General features: G+C 35.3%; 4 protein-coding genes across 5 annotated transcripts; 1 reads left to right on the top strand and 3 right to left on the bottom strand.

The window, feature by feature from the left end:
• Positions 1–39: 39 nt before the first annotated feature.
• Positions 40–1,789, bottom strand: LOC106310976 (putative zinc finger protein CONSTANS-LIKE 11). Of its 2 annotated transcripts, none has more exons than XM_013748201.1 (4): positions 1,188–1,789; positions 911–1,096; positions 512–798; positions 40–405 (listed from the first exon to the last, which is right to left on the bottom strand). In XM_013748201.1, the coding sequence occupies exons 1-4, from the start codon at positions 1,698–1,700 to the stop codon at positions 255–257; spliced, it is 1,137 nt and encodes a 378-aa protein (XP_013603655.1). In that variant the 5' UTR covers positions 1,701–1,789; the 3' UTR covers positions 40–254. The 2 variants fall into 2 exon arrangements, with proteins under 2 accessions (XP_013603655.1, XP_013603657.1); XM_013748203.1 differs by having other exon boundaries at positions 347–405; positions 508–798.
• A 462-nt stretch (positions 1,790–2,251) lies between these two features.
• LOC106309681 (choline-phosphate cytidylyltransferase 1-like) lies at positions 2,252–4,842 on the bottom strand. Its single transcript, XM_013746769.1, has 8 exons — positions 4,610–4,842; positions 4,226–4,339; positions 4,041–4,136; positions 3,888–3,930; positions 3,654–3,809; positions 3,482–3,562; positions 2,761–2,859; positions 2,252–2,668 (listed from the first exon to the last, which is right to left on the bottom strand). The coding sequence occupies exons 1-8, from the start codon at positions 4,765–4,767 to the stop codon at positions 2,435–2,437; spliced, it is 981 nt and encodes a 326-aa protein (XP_013602223.1). The 5' UTR covers positions 4,768–4,842; the 3' UTR covers positions 2,252–2,434.
• An 892-nt stretch (positions 4,843–5,734) lies between these two features.
• Positions 5,735–9,141, bottom strand: LOC106309967 (probable pectinesterase 8). Its single transcript, XM_013747142.1, has 5 exons — positions 8,678–9,141; positions 8,380–8,551; positions 7,854–8,060; positions 6,089–6,348; positions 5,735–6,003 (listed from the first exon to the last, which is right to left on the bottom strand). Exons 1-5 carry the CDS (start codon positions 9,073–9,075, stop codon positions 5,847–5,849), a joined length of 1,194 nt encoding a protein of 397 aa, XP_013602596.1. The 5' UTR covers positions 9,076–9,141; the 3' UTR covers positions 5,735–5,846.
• A 2,321-nt stretch (positions 9,142–11,462) lies between these two features.
• LOC106310837 (paramyosin-like) lies at positions 11,463–13,826 on the top strand. The gene is made up of 4 exons (XM_013748061.1): positions 11,463–11,683; positions 11,977–12,982; positions 13,064–13,294; positions 13,381–13,826. The coding sequence occupies exons 2-4, from the start codon at positions 12,248–12,250 to the stop codon at positions 13,747–13,749; spliced, it is 1,335 nt and encodes a 444-aa protein (XP_013603515.1). The 5' UTR covers positions 11,463–11,683; positions 11,977–12,247; the 3' UTR covers positions 13,750–13,826.
• Positions 13,827–13,832: the final 6 nt, after the last annotated feature.

Below are 13,832 nucleotides of genomic sequence, written 5' to 3'. Positions count from 1 at the left end.
AAAAAAACCCCCCCCCCCCCCGCTAAAAAAAAAGTCTCTTTTAATCATGTAAGTGTTTGACCTCTCTATCAAAATTAAAAAACGTACGTCGTCGTACTATAACTAATTTTGTGGGCAGTAAAAAAAGAGTCTCAACACATCATGGAGCCATAACGAAGATGATCATATGGTTGCAAACATCTTCTTACTAGGCCTTCGTTTATTAGCCTCTTTTTTTTGTGGAACTTTATTAGCCTCTTTGATCATCCTTTTTATTAGGTCTTGGTTTTATAAGCCTCTTTGGTAGTATTATTCGCTCGTGGGTCATAATCATATTCTGCATCAGCTTTTGTAAATCTTCCTTTCAGTCGTTTCTTCGTATCAGCTGAAGACTTTCGAGATTCATATCTAATTTTCTTCCCAAACCTGCATGCATTCAATATAACCTTAAGATTGTACGTATAATTTTTCTTTTGGTGTTATCTATACGTTAAATGCAATATATCTCATGAAATAATAAAATAATACCTACTTGCGTTTCTTTTTCTTTTCAAGATATCTCTTCTTTGCCTCTAATCGATACTGCGGTGTGTATATAGGAGATTCAAGTAATTGATCGTCCCATGGTAACATCTCATCGACATCAGTCAGAATCAACTGCGATGGTCGACACTCATCATGAATATGAGCGTTAGGGAATAATATTCCAACATTATTATTGGTCTCCTCCTTTGCCTTTGATTGAATCATTTGATTCGTATTGGAATCTTCACAACTTGCATTACCCAAAGCTTCAATATTGTAATCTGTATGTATAACCTATGACATACCCGATGATGAAGCCAATATAATCTTTAACCAAAAAAAGTCAAGAAAGATAATTAATCAAAACATCAATTTGCGATAGATCTATGTTGATGTATGCTACTACCTCAGTTGTGGTTTCTTCATTGTGTTTCATTATTGCGTCGATTAGTTGATCGGTTAGGATCAATTCTTCCCTGTAAAGATATTCTTTTTGGTCTAATAGTACTGCCTTGTTGTCATCAAAATTGTTCAGCCAAACATTCTCTATATCTTTAGTTTCGTAACCTTCCAAGCCTGAATATGAAAAATCCTGCGTAGAGTGACATATCAAAATAAGAACACAAATGTATCATCATAGTAATAAAATGCCAGACACATCTAAACTAACCATAGGAATATACCTTAGAATTGTCCATATAATCGGGCCGAAGCATTTGCACTCGTTGATCACTATTATTCTTTGTATGATTATCAAAATTTTGAAAAATGACAGAAGAAGATGATGATGAGTCCCCATTTTTGGGAGATAATGGAACAAAGGGATATCCCCAACTGAGATCAGTTAAAGAAGATGACAAAGACGAGGAAAAAGAATCAAGATCGAGATCTCGTGGAAAACTATAACCAGAATGATTATTAGAAACGTTACAAAAAGGAAAACGTGAGGTGACGGTGGCGTTTGGAACGCATGTTTGGCATAGGCACAATCCTTGCTCAAGGCACTGGACATCTGCGGCCTGCGAAACGCATTTTTCGCACAACAGAAGCCGCGAGTGATCGGGACTATCCATAGTCACATAGTGGTGTAACTTCCGGTCACATTGAGAACAAATCCTAGCCAAATGCGTCTTACAATAAACAACGGCTTTTCCCATATTGCAATGGTCGCACATTGGTGAACTCATTATATGCATTTTTTCAAAAAAAAAAACAAAAAAACAAAACAAAAGAACGAACAAAATTTAGCAATCTGATCTGAGATTTTCAGATTTTGATATACACAAACCACACGTAATAGGCTTCTGCTTTTCCCAGCTTGTGTTCTCTTAATTTATAGTAAACGTGCTAAGGATCATACTAAGTGAATTAGCACGTGCTAAATGTGGACATGCCTGTAGATCGGGATATTCCGTTTGCTTTCGATTTTTTCAACTTTATAAAAAGATTTGTTATAAGGATCTTAGCTTTTGAATCTAAATTTACATTGAACAGAATATTATATTTCAAAATTATGGTTATTTGGGGTCTAAATTTTTTTTATCCATGTTATACCAAAGTCTCGGAAAAAATTAGTGACATTTATGTCACGTAAAGAAAATAGTATCTTTTGAAATTTTGTCATTAACCAGGCCTAATAAACACACATAACTTACTGAAATAACCAATTAGAACATCTAAGGTTTAAAAAAATTTAAACCAAACAAGAAATAATAAAACAATGCATGGTTATAATTTATAAACTAAATTACACAAAAAACAAAAATCTAATAAAAAGGGGGCAGCAAAAGGATGATGTGTATAAAAAAAGATCACACAAACGTTTACTAAACTCTTATAGCTAACTAATAAGTCATGTTGATAAGCATTTTTACTGCAAAAGCAGTGAACAATAGGGCACTAAAACAACATAAATTTTTTGTTCCTCGATCTAGTTACTTTTTAAAGCTTTTGAGGCACTACTACATTGCTCTTCAATCTCGTCATAGTACTCTTCTTCATCGTCTTCATTGTCTTCACAGCTGTCAACAATGTCATGCTCGAAATATTCTTCGTAGAACTGTTCCTCCGTGTCTTCACGCTGACCGTTTTGACCCTTCTCGAGCAACTCTTTGGACTCCTGTCTCATTAACTTCTCTTGGATTCGGTCTCTGATGGCAGTTCCCTAATACATATACACGTTATTATTTTATGACAGATTGGTCCAAACTCCAAAAATCACGAAAAAGGGGATTTTATTTAGGTTTGCTAACTTACCATCTTATGGCAGCCTTCTTCAAACATTTCAAGGAATCCAGCTACCCAACGATCTGCATTCTCCACCCACTCATTACGTACCATTTTCACAGTTTGGATCTGCAAGAATTAGAACGTGTTTGATAGATTAGAGGCTAAAAATCTATGTGGAGTTAACCAAATCACTAAAATTGGATATCAGATATCAAAGTCATCAGAGATCTTATAGAACTCCACCACAAGACAGAGTGCAGTTTTCATGCGTGGTAAAGGCTTAACCACACACGCGAGCTGTCTACTACTAAAGTCTACAGAGACAGTTCAAACACTCGGTATGCCATATTGTAACATAAGAATCCTGACAACAAACTCCATAGGAAATACATAAACTAGAATATTCCTTGAAAGGATGCCTATTGAACCAGAAAATGATGGTCATAGTTTTCTGGATTCACACAACTGTTTAAGAGGCAGTATTATTCTCCAAGGCCTAAACTGGCAATTCAATTTTCTTTTTCTACGTCCGTTTTGCAAAAGTTCAAGGGGAAAGACTATAACTGGTAGAGAAAAGGCCTAAACTCATCCTAGTCTTCATCTAAATGGGTCCTATTTCCAAAAGATGGCACATCACAGTAATGCATACATGGTGTCTCAAGAACTAAGATAACCAGATTACCTTTAACAGTCAGATCAACAGACTCAGGATGATCAATCTACAGAGGAAATGCGAGAAAATCTGTACCTTTTCCCCAACTTTTTCTTGTTGTTCTTTGACCTTCTCCTGAAGTTTCTTCAACCTCATATTAACTCTAAGTCTCTTCTCCTGTTGCAAGTCAACACATCCAAAGTTTACTCCTTCGTAGCGAAAATTTCAAAACAACAAGATGAAAAAAGTCGAGAAAAGATGTCAATACTTTGACAAAGCTAACTCCAAGATCCTCCCTTGAATATCCCCTGTCAAGGTTACGCATGACATACTGATTATAATCTTTCACTATCCTCATTATTATATCCGAAGTAGATATCCCTTCAGTTCGCTTAGTCTCCTTGAACCTCCCTACTTTTTTGACCTGCAATGAAAACTCAGTGACTATCAGTCACACATACCAGCAACACAAAAAACAATATGAAAATCAACTCAGACTCACGAACTCATAGACATCTTTTCCAGCTCCACTAGCATCAGCATACCTGTGAATAACATATATTAATCTACGCTGATTGTTTGAAACAAACTTCACTATTTCAACACTAAAGTCTGTATTTTTTTTAACAAGACAAATGAGATAAAGGTAGCTTACGGAAGAGCATCATGGGCCACATAGGCAATACGGTGTTTGTCAAGAAACTCTTGGTTGATCACCCACGGTGCATCAGGGATAACTTCATCCACCCATCTACACGATAAAACAGATTCAACTTAAGCTAAATTAGTTAAACCATCTCCATCACTAGTACTAACATGAGTGTGATAAACAAAAATTACTTGCAATGTCGAAGAGATTCATATCGTTCTTGATCATTCATCACAGTCTTTCCCTTGTACTTATGAGTAGTATCGTCGTTGCAGCATCCCACAAGAAGGTAAGTGTTTGGAAACCTGCTTGGCCAATACCATCACAGTGCACACAATGTAAGCACGTAAAACGAATCTACCTACAAGGAAGGCTTGAAGAGTCATCAAAATCAATTCCGTATGTCATCACATATCTTGACTACACTCACACAATCAACATTAAGATACTCTAATTGCGCGAGATACTATCACCATGATTCCACAAACATACACACTCAAACAGCTAAACAAATCGAAATCGAAATCGAGACTGAACAATGAGGAAACATTCGCCGGAGAGATAGAACTACTAACGATTTCTTAGCCTGTTCGAGAGATCGAGCGTGGCCGAAATGGAACAGATCGTAGATCCCATCAGCGTAGACACGGATTGGAGGATCAGACGGAGGCGAACTCTCCGTGACGGCGGTTGAACGTCCGTCTCCGTTGCGATCTCCGGTGACGTTAGTCATAACTTCCGGTAGGTTGCGAAATTCACAAAGGTGCGATCGTTGTTCCTCTTTATTCTCTCGAGCAGCATTTTCCCGAGGAATATGCGGAGCATGTGAAGAAGATGCAATTGAAAATTATTTTTTTCAAATTGAACCGAACCGGCCGGTCCGATTATGGTTTACTTACTCTTGGTTAAGCAACAAAATCTACCTTTCTGTTATGAACTCCACGATTAGATTGGAGAACTCTTTGATATATGTTAGGTGGAAACGGAATCGTGTACGTGGAAGCGGAAGTCTATGGAAGCAAAGAATCGAGATTTTTTAAAAAAATTAGGAAGCGGGTACGTGTTGAACGCGTATATCCATATATATATACATGTTAAAATATAAGTTTTTACAAAAATTAGGACTAAAAATTTATATGATATAAATTTAAAATAAAATTTTTATTCATTTATAATAATTTTGAAATGATTTCATATTAAAACTGTAAAAAAATACACATAAATTAAGTTTAAAAGAAATTATTATATTAATTATTTTTAATATTTCACACAATATATTTGAATATATGATATATATTTAATAAAAACCTCAATACATAAAGATAATTTATAGTATTGATTTTAATATTTTAATATTTAAATTCTCTCTATTCATTACTATTAAAATTTGGACTTTATATAAATTAAAACTATGATTATATTTTTATTGATATATGACCTTGTATTTTTTTTTTTAAAACGGAAGTGTGATTCCAAAACGGAGTCATAAGCTTCCAACATTTTTTAAAGACAATATTTTAGAAGCGTTTTGGAAACGAGATTCCTTAAGCTTCCACAAAGTTCCGATTTCGGTTCCGAAGCGAACGTCCGATGAAGCTCGTAGCTCTTAGCTAATGTCTATGCTGTGTTTAATTTTCACAAGTTAAACTTTTTCAACAAATTATTATGTTCAACAAGTTTACATGTACAACTCATTTCGCATTATTATTTCAATCCCGTAAACACAATTTGTTACTGTACTGTTATAAACAATAAAGTTAGATAATTGTAACCACTGGTCTCCATCAATAAATTATCTTTACAATTATCTAATTAAAGATCAGATAATTGTAACCACTGGTCTCCATCAATAAAAGTCATGTTAATGAACTGAGCAACTTGAGTGTCATTCAGCTTCTGAACATACGGTGCCCTTTTCGAAACATCAGCTCCTGGTCCCGAACAATTATACTCTCCATAGAATATTGTCCTAACAAAAACATTTATCTTAGGATTAGTCTTAATAAATCAGCTTTCATTAAGAAAAATAAAAGCATATTTAGTCTTGTGCTTACGCATCTCTAGAGGGATCGTTGAAGTTGTTCCAGCCTTCGGGTGCTATGACATCGGTCATATAAGTGGAAACAAAGATGACACGTGAGTAAGGTCTCCATGCACGACCTAGCCACACATGTCCAGTGCCGCCTATTGTGCAGTTGACGAAGGCAAAGCCACTGTTCTCATCCTTTGAGTTACGGCCATTAGCAGTCACGGCTCCGTTGACCGACTTTGACCCTGGGCTCACTTGGTTCGCCATTGATATTATTTGACAGTCCTACTAGAAGAAAACTTATTACATAACCATACCAAATTTTTTTTTTTGACAAAGGGCTTTCTATTTAAAACATAACAAAATACAAAGTATGACTTTTAAGAAAAGTCATAGAGTTTGAGAAAGTTTTGAGAGCAAGACATTGCTAGCTAGTGGCTTTGTGGCCTAATAAGAGAGCATTAAGTCTAGAACAACAAGAGATTGAGATAGCATAACTAGTTAGGTGGACGATATCCACGGCCACGACCGCGTTTTCCCCTCCCTCCCACAGTATGCCATTCCATATCTTTGAATTTTTGTGTCGGCTTAATAGGTCTCCCACTTCTTGTCAAGCCGAAGCTAGTCGAAGAGTCACCAATCACAAATCCAGTCGCATGATCATAGCACATCGTGTCATGATCAGGATGCTGGTTCTCTGGTGTTTTGGCATTCGGAGAGCATATTAAGTGATCATCAGCTGAAGCTTGTCTATCAGAGACGATAATGTTTGATGGAGCTTTTTCCATAGTTAAAGATTTGACAGGAGCAGATTTTTCACCTGCTAATGGTGATGAAATGGACTGAGAGTTGGAGCCAATGGCTACTGTTACCTTTGAGTGGGTGGGAGTATTTGCTGGTGTTGAAAGAACCCTCAACTCAGCACTTTTTTGTGATTGCAACTTTTCAATTTCATTAGTGGATCCCAAGATCTGCTCAGCATATACACCTTTTGGGTTTTCAGGTAAAATCAAACTCACTTCTGAGTTTTCAATTTGTACCACCTCTTGATCTGATGCAGCATTAACTTGAGATTGTTCCTCATCTGGTTCAGCTCCTAATGCTTCCTTAGACGGACCCTCCTGCATTGAAGTTTTCACTTGGACCGCTGGTAGGAGACATCTTTTTTCCTTATGTCCTAAGTGTCCACATCTGCCACAAACACTCGGAATCCATGTGTACTCGACATCCACCAAAAATATATTACCTTGTTTATCATCTAAGGCAATTTGCTTTGGAAAAGGCTTGTCAAGTTCTACTTCAACTAACAACTTTGCTTCTCCCAAACTAGTCGGATCAAGGCGAGGTTTGTGCGTTTGCATTGGCTCACCAAGACCTGATGCTACATGACTGAGGCCCAATCTTGAATAGCAGCAATCTGGAACATTTTTTAAAGTTACCCAAACCGGGATGGTTGAAACTTCTGGAATTTTTAGAGAGTTGGATGTTTTCCAAGGCGAAACAAATAGCAAGCAGTCATCTACATGCCATACACCTCTCTGAACTACCCACTCTCGTGTTGAATCATGGGGAATATGAAACATATAAGACGACTCGCTTATCTTACGACATGTAAGATATTTGTTTATAAATTTTAACTTGGACTTAATGTAACTTGCATGTACTTCTTCTTTTTGGCTCATAGATATTTGTTTATAAATTATAATAAATTATTATTTTATAACGTCGATAAAATGAAGTCCATTAAACTATATAACGAAAAGTCTAATTATCTAAGTAAATATATGTACCTGGTAGAGAGATTTAGCGTTGCCGAAGATGAAGTCAATGGAGCCTTGAATGTAGCAATTCTTGAAGTAATGACGACCTCTATCGTCATGAAGAGTGTCTTGAGCTCCAAAGAAACCACATCCCAAAAACGCAGATTGATCTCCCCCGATTCTTATCGCCACCGCCTGAGCTCCTACATCTCCAGGCTTCGGTATAGGAGCCACGTTCTGTCACCAAAATATATCCCAAGACTAATATATATATTTCATTCTAGGTTTTCTAGCCTTTCCATTTAAGTATGAGCATGTCCAATGGGGGGTTCTACCCATTGAAGTCCTAAAAATTATGTATAGATTATATGTGTGTAAGTATATATGGGATCTTTTATTTTGGGAAAGACCCCTTCCAAAAATCCTAAAATAAAGGATCTCATATATACTTACACACATATAATCTATACATAATTTTTAGGACTCCAATGGGTAGAACCCCCATTGGACATGCTCTATATATTGCTTGTGTCAAAAGATAATGAAATTAAATTACCATGAAACTAATGTTCTTAGCGACGAACTGAGAACCAAAAACTTGGACCGTGGCACAATAAAAAGTGCCGTTAGCCGAGTAGGCCGTATCGTTCCAAGCTATGGCTGTCGTGTCGAACCCTTGTCCTTGTAACGTGATATTTGGCTTAGTCTTCGGAATCACCACTTTTTCACTGCCACAATAAATATTTTTATTTACTTTTACGTATTAGATATTTTTCTAAAATGTAATAACAAAATAGATTGTTATAACAATTAGTGGCAAAAAAAATAAAGATATGGTTATCATGAAAACATACTAGTACATGCCAGAGTTGATCCATATCACGTTTCTTTTCTGGCTAAAGTTTCCGATTGCGTCCACGGCTGATTGCACGGTCGTGAAATTGCAGCAGCCTTTCTTATCGACGCAGAGATAGGACGTCGTGTCGGTGTCCGGTGGAGGTATATTTTTGGGGAAATCGTCGCATATATCAACTTTCTTTTTGGTATCAGATGGTTTTCGATGGTGGTGATGATGATGATGGTGGTGGTGGCTGTAAACGGAAGTTATAGCTGAATATGATATAGCTTTGATTGTATGCAGAACATTGTGCATGAAGGCTCTAGGATGTGTGTCAAATAGAGCTTTGGATGCTAAAATGGCCATTATGGCAATGCCTATAGATATAGTTAATGAAATTGTTCTTGATTTCATATTTTTGGCAAAAATGGTATTTGGAAAATTTTGGTTGGTCGTTTTTTTGGATTTGAGAGGGAAAGGGTAAAGGGAACTTAGTGAATAGGAGAATGCAAAAATACACATATATTTATACGAACAAGAAACATGAAATTGCATGAAGTGTAAGGATTTGTTGGAATGCCTTGCAAATTACCCTTTTCTAATCTTTGCTTTCTTATAATATTAAACAATCCCAATCGACCAACCAAAAATGCTCATAACTTCTACAAGAAACATTAGAAAGAAACATTTACATATATCAACTTATCTCAACTGTGAAGTGATTATAATATATAGGAATTGCAAATATATGTAGTGTCTATAACTAATAAAAAGGATTATTCAAATATTTTATGTTAATCATTTAGATAGATAAATTATATACAGGTTGTTGTTGTTATACCAAAGAAAGAAACACTTCAATTCTAGATATGCATTTTCAATAACTCATTATTTGGATGTTGGGTACACATTCAAAGTTATTGATTAGTTATTTGACTATATTGTCTTTAACTTTATGAAAACTAGGATAAGGCTATAATACAAAAATATACCAATTATTAACAATGAACCATTTATATCGGGATCGGGCCATCATATCAAACTCAAACCGGGAAAACCAAAAGAAGGGGTGGAACCGTGGAAGAGAAATTTAGACAGTTAATTCATCCGTTGAAGTTGCCTTCAAAAATACAAAGAGAGACCTAAATTTCTGCTGTTCACGTTATAAACTCTAAAACAATTAAAAGAGAGACTTGTCTTCGTCTCTTCCATTGACATCTCTTGGTCTTCTTCTTGTTCTCCTCATGCATTTTCATTTCTCCATTTGCGAGAAAACTTGAAACGTTAAAACAAAATACAAAAACTAAAAACAGAGAAAGAAAAACATATTGAGCAGATTCAAGTAAGCATCTCAAATCCACCGTCTTTTCTTTTGTTTTTTGTTGGATTTGGTGATAGGTCGAAGTCGTCTTTCTGTTTTAGATTGTCTTAAAATCTAACTATATCTGATAGTGACAACTGACAACGATAACTTCTACTTAGGATTTCAATAGATCAATGGATGGATCACACCTTCTTATACTAGTAGTATGCATATTCTGTTTTCTGTCTATACGTGAGTTGTTTTAAAATTTAACCATTGATTATGCTTATATTACCGATTCATTTCTCTATAAAAACACGATTGGATCGTAATATTAAACGTGGTAACTCTTTTGATGATATTTCTTTCAAGAATTAGGCTTTACTTGCAACTTTCAAGCTATGTATCTATCTATAGATAGCGTTTAGAAAACTAGGTTAATGATTACAATTTCTTAATTCATCGAATGTTCTTCGGTTATATCGTTTTAAGCCTGGTTTAGCTTGATACAGTGAGAATTTATCATTTTGATGAGACTTTAGTAGTATCTTCCACGTCTCTAATTTATAACCGTGATATTTTTTGTTTTGTGTTTAACCAAAACTGACAGAATAATTCGAAATAAAATGTAGTACTTATAAAATTACTCGTACATATATGTTTTGTGAACCATTTTTCTTGTTTAGTTAGTAGTATACTTGTGCCATCACTATTCATCTGGTCGCCATTGCTTATGATTTTTTATTATTATGTTAACTGTAATAATTTTGTGATTCTTATCTTAGTTGTATACTTGGATTTAAATATATTTTTTTCAAATTTTATTCGTTTCCAATGTCTTTAAAGTAATACTAGTGTTTTCATTTGAAATTTATTTTCGGATATTCTTCTTGTCAAATACTACAAATTTAATAAACTACTATTGTATACACAATTTAAGAGAGGGGTACCAATTTGGTGGGCGTTAAACATGCCTTTTATTTGTTAGTTGACTTTATATATTGACACCCTAAGCACATCTTGGTAAGTGCACATACATAAATTACTCGTTAATATTTGATAATACCTCCGTGCGTGGCTATCCTTTCTTTATTGGTTGGTAAAGCCACTGTTAACTTGTTATTCTTTCCCAAAAAAGGTTACATCGAATCTTGATAAGTGCGTCAATCTCAAACGGTACAGAACAATGATCACATAGTTGAGTATGTTTATGCTTTATGCTTTAATGGTTTCATCAACCAAATAAAAGTAAGTTTGTTGCAAATTCTGTTTGGAGTTTGGTTACTTTATACTTGTGTATGATCGTAAAGTATTTAATTAAACAAAGGTTAAACTCGTATAAAGCTTTTGTTCTTTTCATAATCTTTTAAAGAATGTTGTTGGCAATAATAAATCCACCATATACTTGAATATTACAATGAGACACTATTTAACCAATTATATTTTACAATCTATTTTCATGAATGGTTGAAATATTTTGGTTTCTCTTTCTTACAAGCTACTAAAGGATTTCCTTTTTCTATAAGATGAAAATGTTGCGGTTGGAATGCAACTGAACTTGATCACATATCTTGTTGATGCAAGAAACAAAACTTATAAAACCATGGTGAATTACTCATTAGGAACTGCTTGATGGAAAAAGAAACAAAAATGAGTTCCGAGGTCCATGTAGTGAAAGGTGTACCTGAGGATGTAAAGACGGTCGATGTTTCTGTTAAGGTAATGATCTGTTTGTTCATGATGAAATACTTTTACAAAATTTTAATGTTTTTTTTCTTGTCATTGAACATAGATGTTATCCTCTATAATCTATTGTACAATTCATTCAAGTTCACTCCTAACTACTATAACTCTAGGAAATTGTTTTTTTATATCTTTGACATTAAAAATATTGAAGATATGGCAAAGAAAGATTTTAGTTCTAAACATGCCCTTTAAGTAGAATTGAATCTATCAAGTTTTTTTTTACTAGTTCTCGTTGGAGATTAAGTATTCTGATGGTTTGATTACAGGATGTGAAGGGAGAAATGACCAAGGAAGATATAGTTATGAAAAAAAGAAGAGGAGGATACTACATTTGATGGTGGATTCATAAAAGTTGAGAAAGAAGGGACTGATACTAAGGATGGTGAGAAAGCAGAGAAGCAAATTCCTATTGAAAGAAGCTCAAGCAGTTCACAAAGAGAACTATATGAACTTCAAGAAAAGGTGAAAACACTGGAGCTGGAACTGAACCAGGAACTTGAGAAGAACGAAGCTGCTGGATTAAGGGAAAGCGAGGCGATGGAGAAGCTGAAATCAGCTGAAGAGAGACATGAGAAGCAAGCAAGAGAAACAGATGAAACTAACAAAAGAAGCAAAGAGATAAAAGATTTGCATAAACACTCAGATCTCAGCATTCAGAAGGCAATGAAGGAACTCAATATCATAGATACAGAGGCCAAGTCATTGACCGAGAAATCGAAACATCTGGAGGAGAAAATAAGATTATATGAAGACAAGTTGGCTGAAGCATCTGAAGATCTTGATCAGTCATCCTTGGAGAATGAGTTACTATCAGACACAAACAATCAACTCAAGATCAAGATTCAAGAACTTGAAGGCTTTCTGGTTGCTGAGAAGGAAAGGTCTAATCAGAGAGACATAGAAGCTAAAGACTTGGCTACAAAGTTACAATCCCATGAAAACCTAATTGAGGAACATAAAAAGAAAGTCCTAGAAGAATCTGAAGTTGCTTATACTAGAAAAATGGAGCTTGAAAATGCTCTACAGAAACTCAAGACTTTTGAAGATACAATCAAAGAGCTTGAGAAAGAAAATGGATCTTTAGCCGAAGTGAATCTAAAGCTGAACCAGGAGCTAGCCGATCATGGGTCAGAGACCAATGGCTTTCAGGCAATGTTTTCTGCTTTAGAAGCTGAGAAGAACCAAACAGCAAAAGAGCTTCAGGCTTCAAAGGGAGCCATAGAAAAATTAATAAACAAGCTTACTTCTGAAAGAGAAAGATTAAGATCACAGGTAGACAAACATTCACAGAATCTAAAAAATCATGTATTAGTAAACCATCTCATGATATATTGACACTGCTTTCTACTTTAGGTTAAATCCCTTGTAGAAGAGAATAGCCAAGTCAATGAGATACATCAGAGCACAAAGAATGAGCTCATAAATATTCAAGAACACCTCGGAGTAGAGAAGTCTAAACTGGATGCTATGGCATCCGAAATCAAGAAGCTCACTTCTGTGGCTTCTGAAAAGTCGGTGTTGGAGTCCAAGTTTGATGAAGTAGAAAAACAATTGAAAAGCGCTGAAGCTCAGTTGAAAGAAGAGGTAACAGTATAACTCAGGACAATGGGATAACATTTTAGGAATGCTGATTCACAAGTGTGGTGTTTCTTGTTTTTTTTTTTTTTCAGGTCAAAAAAGTTGCAGAACTGACCTTAAAATTGCATGAGCATGAAACTAAAGCAAGTGAACAAGATTTGGTGGACGAGGAAGAAGCAATGAAGCTTCATAAATCAAACTTGCAGGAAACTGAGACAATGGGAAAAGGAGAAGTAGATGTTAAGTCTCGAGATAATATTGATTTCTCTTTTCCAACTCCAAAGCAACGTAAGAGTAAGGAGGAGTCAGATCATGCTTCTGCTTCACATTCGTCTTCTTCTTCAGGAAACGTTACAACAACTCAGAAAGCTGAAACATCTCATCTCATGACATTGAAGATTGTCCTCGGAGTGGCTCTTGTGTCTGTCATTATAGGTATCATTCTTGGTAAAAAGTATTGAAAATTCTTAATGGTGCGTCATTGTTTTTTTTTTTTTTTTTATCTATGAAAGATTGCTTGTGGTTTGGGTTGAGTGTGTTTTTG

Source organism: Brassica oleracea, chromosome C8 (assembly GCF_000695525.1).
Source record: "Brassica oleracea var. oleracea cultivar TO1000 chromosome C8, BOL, whole genome shotgun sequence".
Classification (NCBI taxonomy): Eukaryota; Viridiplantae; Streptophyta; class Magnoliopsida; order Brassicales; family Brassicaceae; genus Brassica; species Brassica oleracea.
This window is presented reverse-complemented; position numbering and strand designations above follow the sequence as displayed.

Excerpts from the sequence above, each read along its gene's own strand:
- LOC106310976 (XM_013748201.1), bottom strand. The coding sequence starts at position 1,700 with ATGCATATAATGAGTTCACCAATGTGCGACCATTGCAATATGGGAAAA. Across the intron at positions 1,097-1,187 it reads ATTATATGGACAATTCTAAG|GATTTTTCATATTCAGGCTT; the intron begins GTATATTCCTAT and ends CACTCTACGCAG. Across the intron at positions 799-910 it reads ATGAAGAAACCACAACTGAG|GTTATACATACAGATTACAA; the intron begins GTAGTAGCATAC and ends GGTATGTCATAG.
- LOC106309681 (XM_013746769.1), bottom strand. The coding sequence starts at position 4,767 with ATGACTAACGTCACCGGAGATCGCAACGGAGACGGACGTTCAACCGCC. Across the intron at positions 2,860-3,481 it reads AAGAAAAAGTTGGGGAAAAG|ATCCAAACTGTGAAAATGGT; the intron begins GTACAGATTTTC and ends TAATTCTTGCAG. Across the intron at positions 2,669-2,760 it reads AAGAAGGCTGCCATAAGATG|GGAACTGCCATCAGAGACCG; the intron begins GTAAGTTAGCAA and ends TATATGTATTAG.
- LOC106309967 (XM_013747142.1), bottom strand. The coding sequence starts at position 9,075 with ATGAAATCAAGAACAATTTCATTAACTATATCTATAGGCATTGCCATA. Across the intron at positions 6,349-7,853 it reads ACGCTAAATCTCTCTACCAG|GACTGTCAAATAATATCAAT; the intron begins GTACATATATTT and ends TTCTTCTAGTAG. Across the intron at positions 6,004-6,088 it reads AACGATCCCTCTAGAGATGC|GACAATATTCTATGGAGAGT; the intron begins GTAAGCACAAGA and ends TGTTTTTGTTAG.
- LOC106310837 (XM_013748061.1), top strand. The coding sequence starts at position 12,248 with ATGGAGAAGCTGAAATCAGCTGAAGAGAGACATGAGAAGCAAGCAAGA. Across the intron at positions 12,983-13,063 it reads GAGAAAGATTAAGATCACAG|GTTAAATCCCTTGTAGAAGA; the intron begins GTAGACAAACAT and ends TTTCTACTTTAG. Across the intron at positions 13,295-13,380 it reads AAGCTCAGTTGAAAGAAGAG|GTCAAAAAAGTTGCAGAACT; the intron begins GTAACAGTATAA and ends TTTTTTTTTCAG.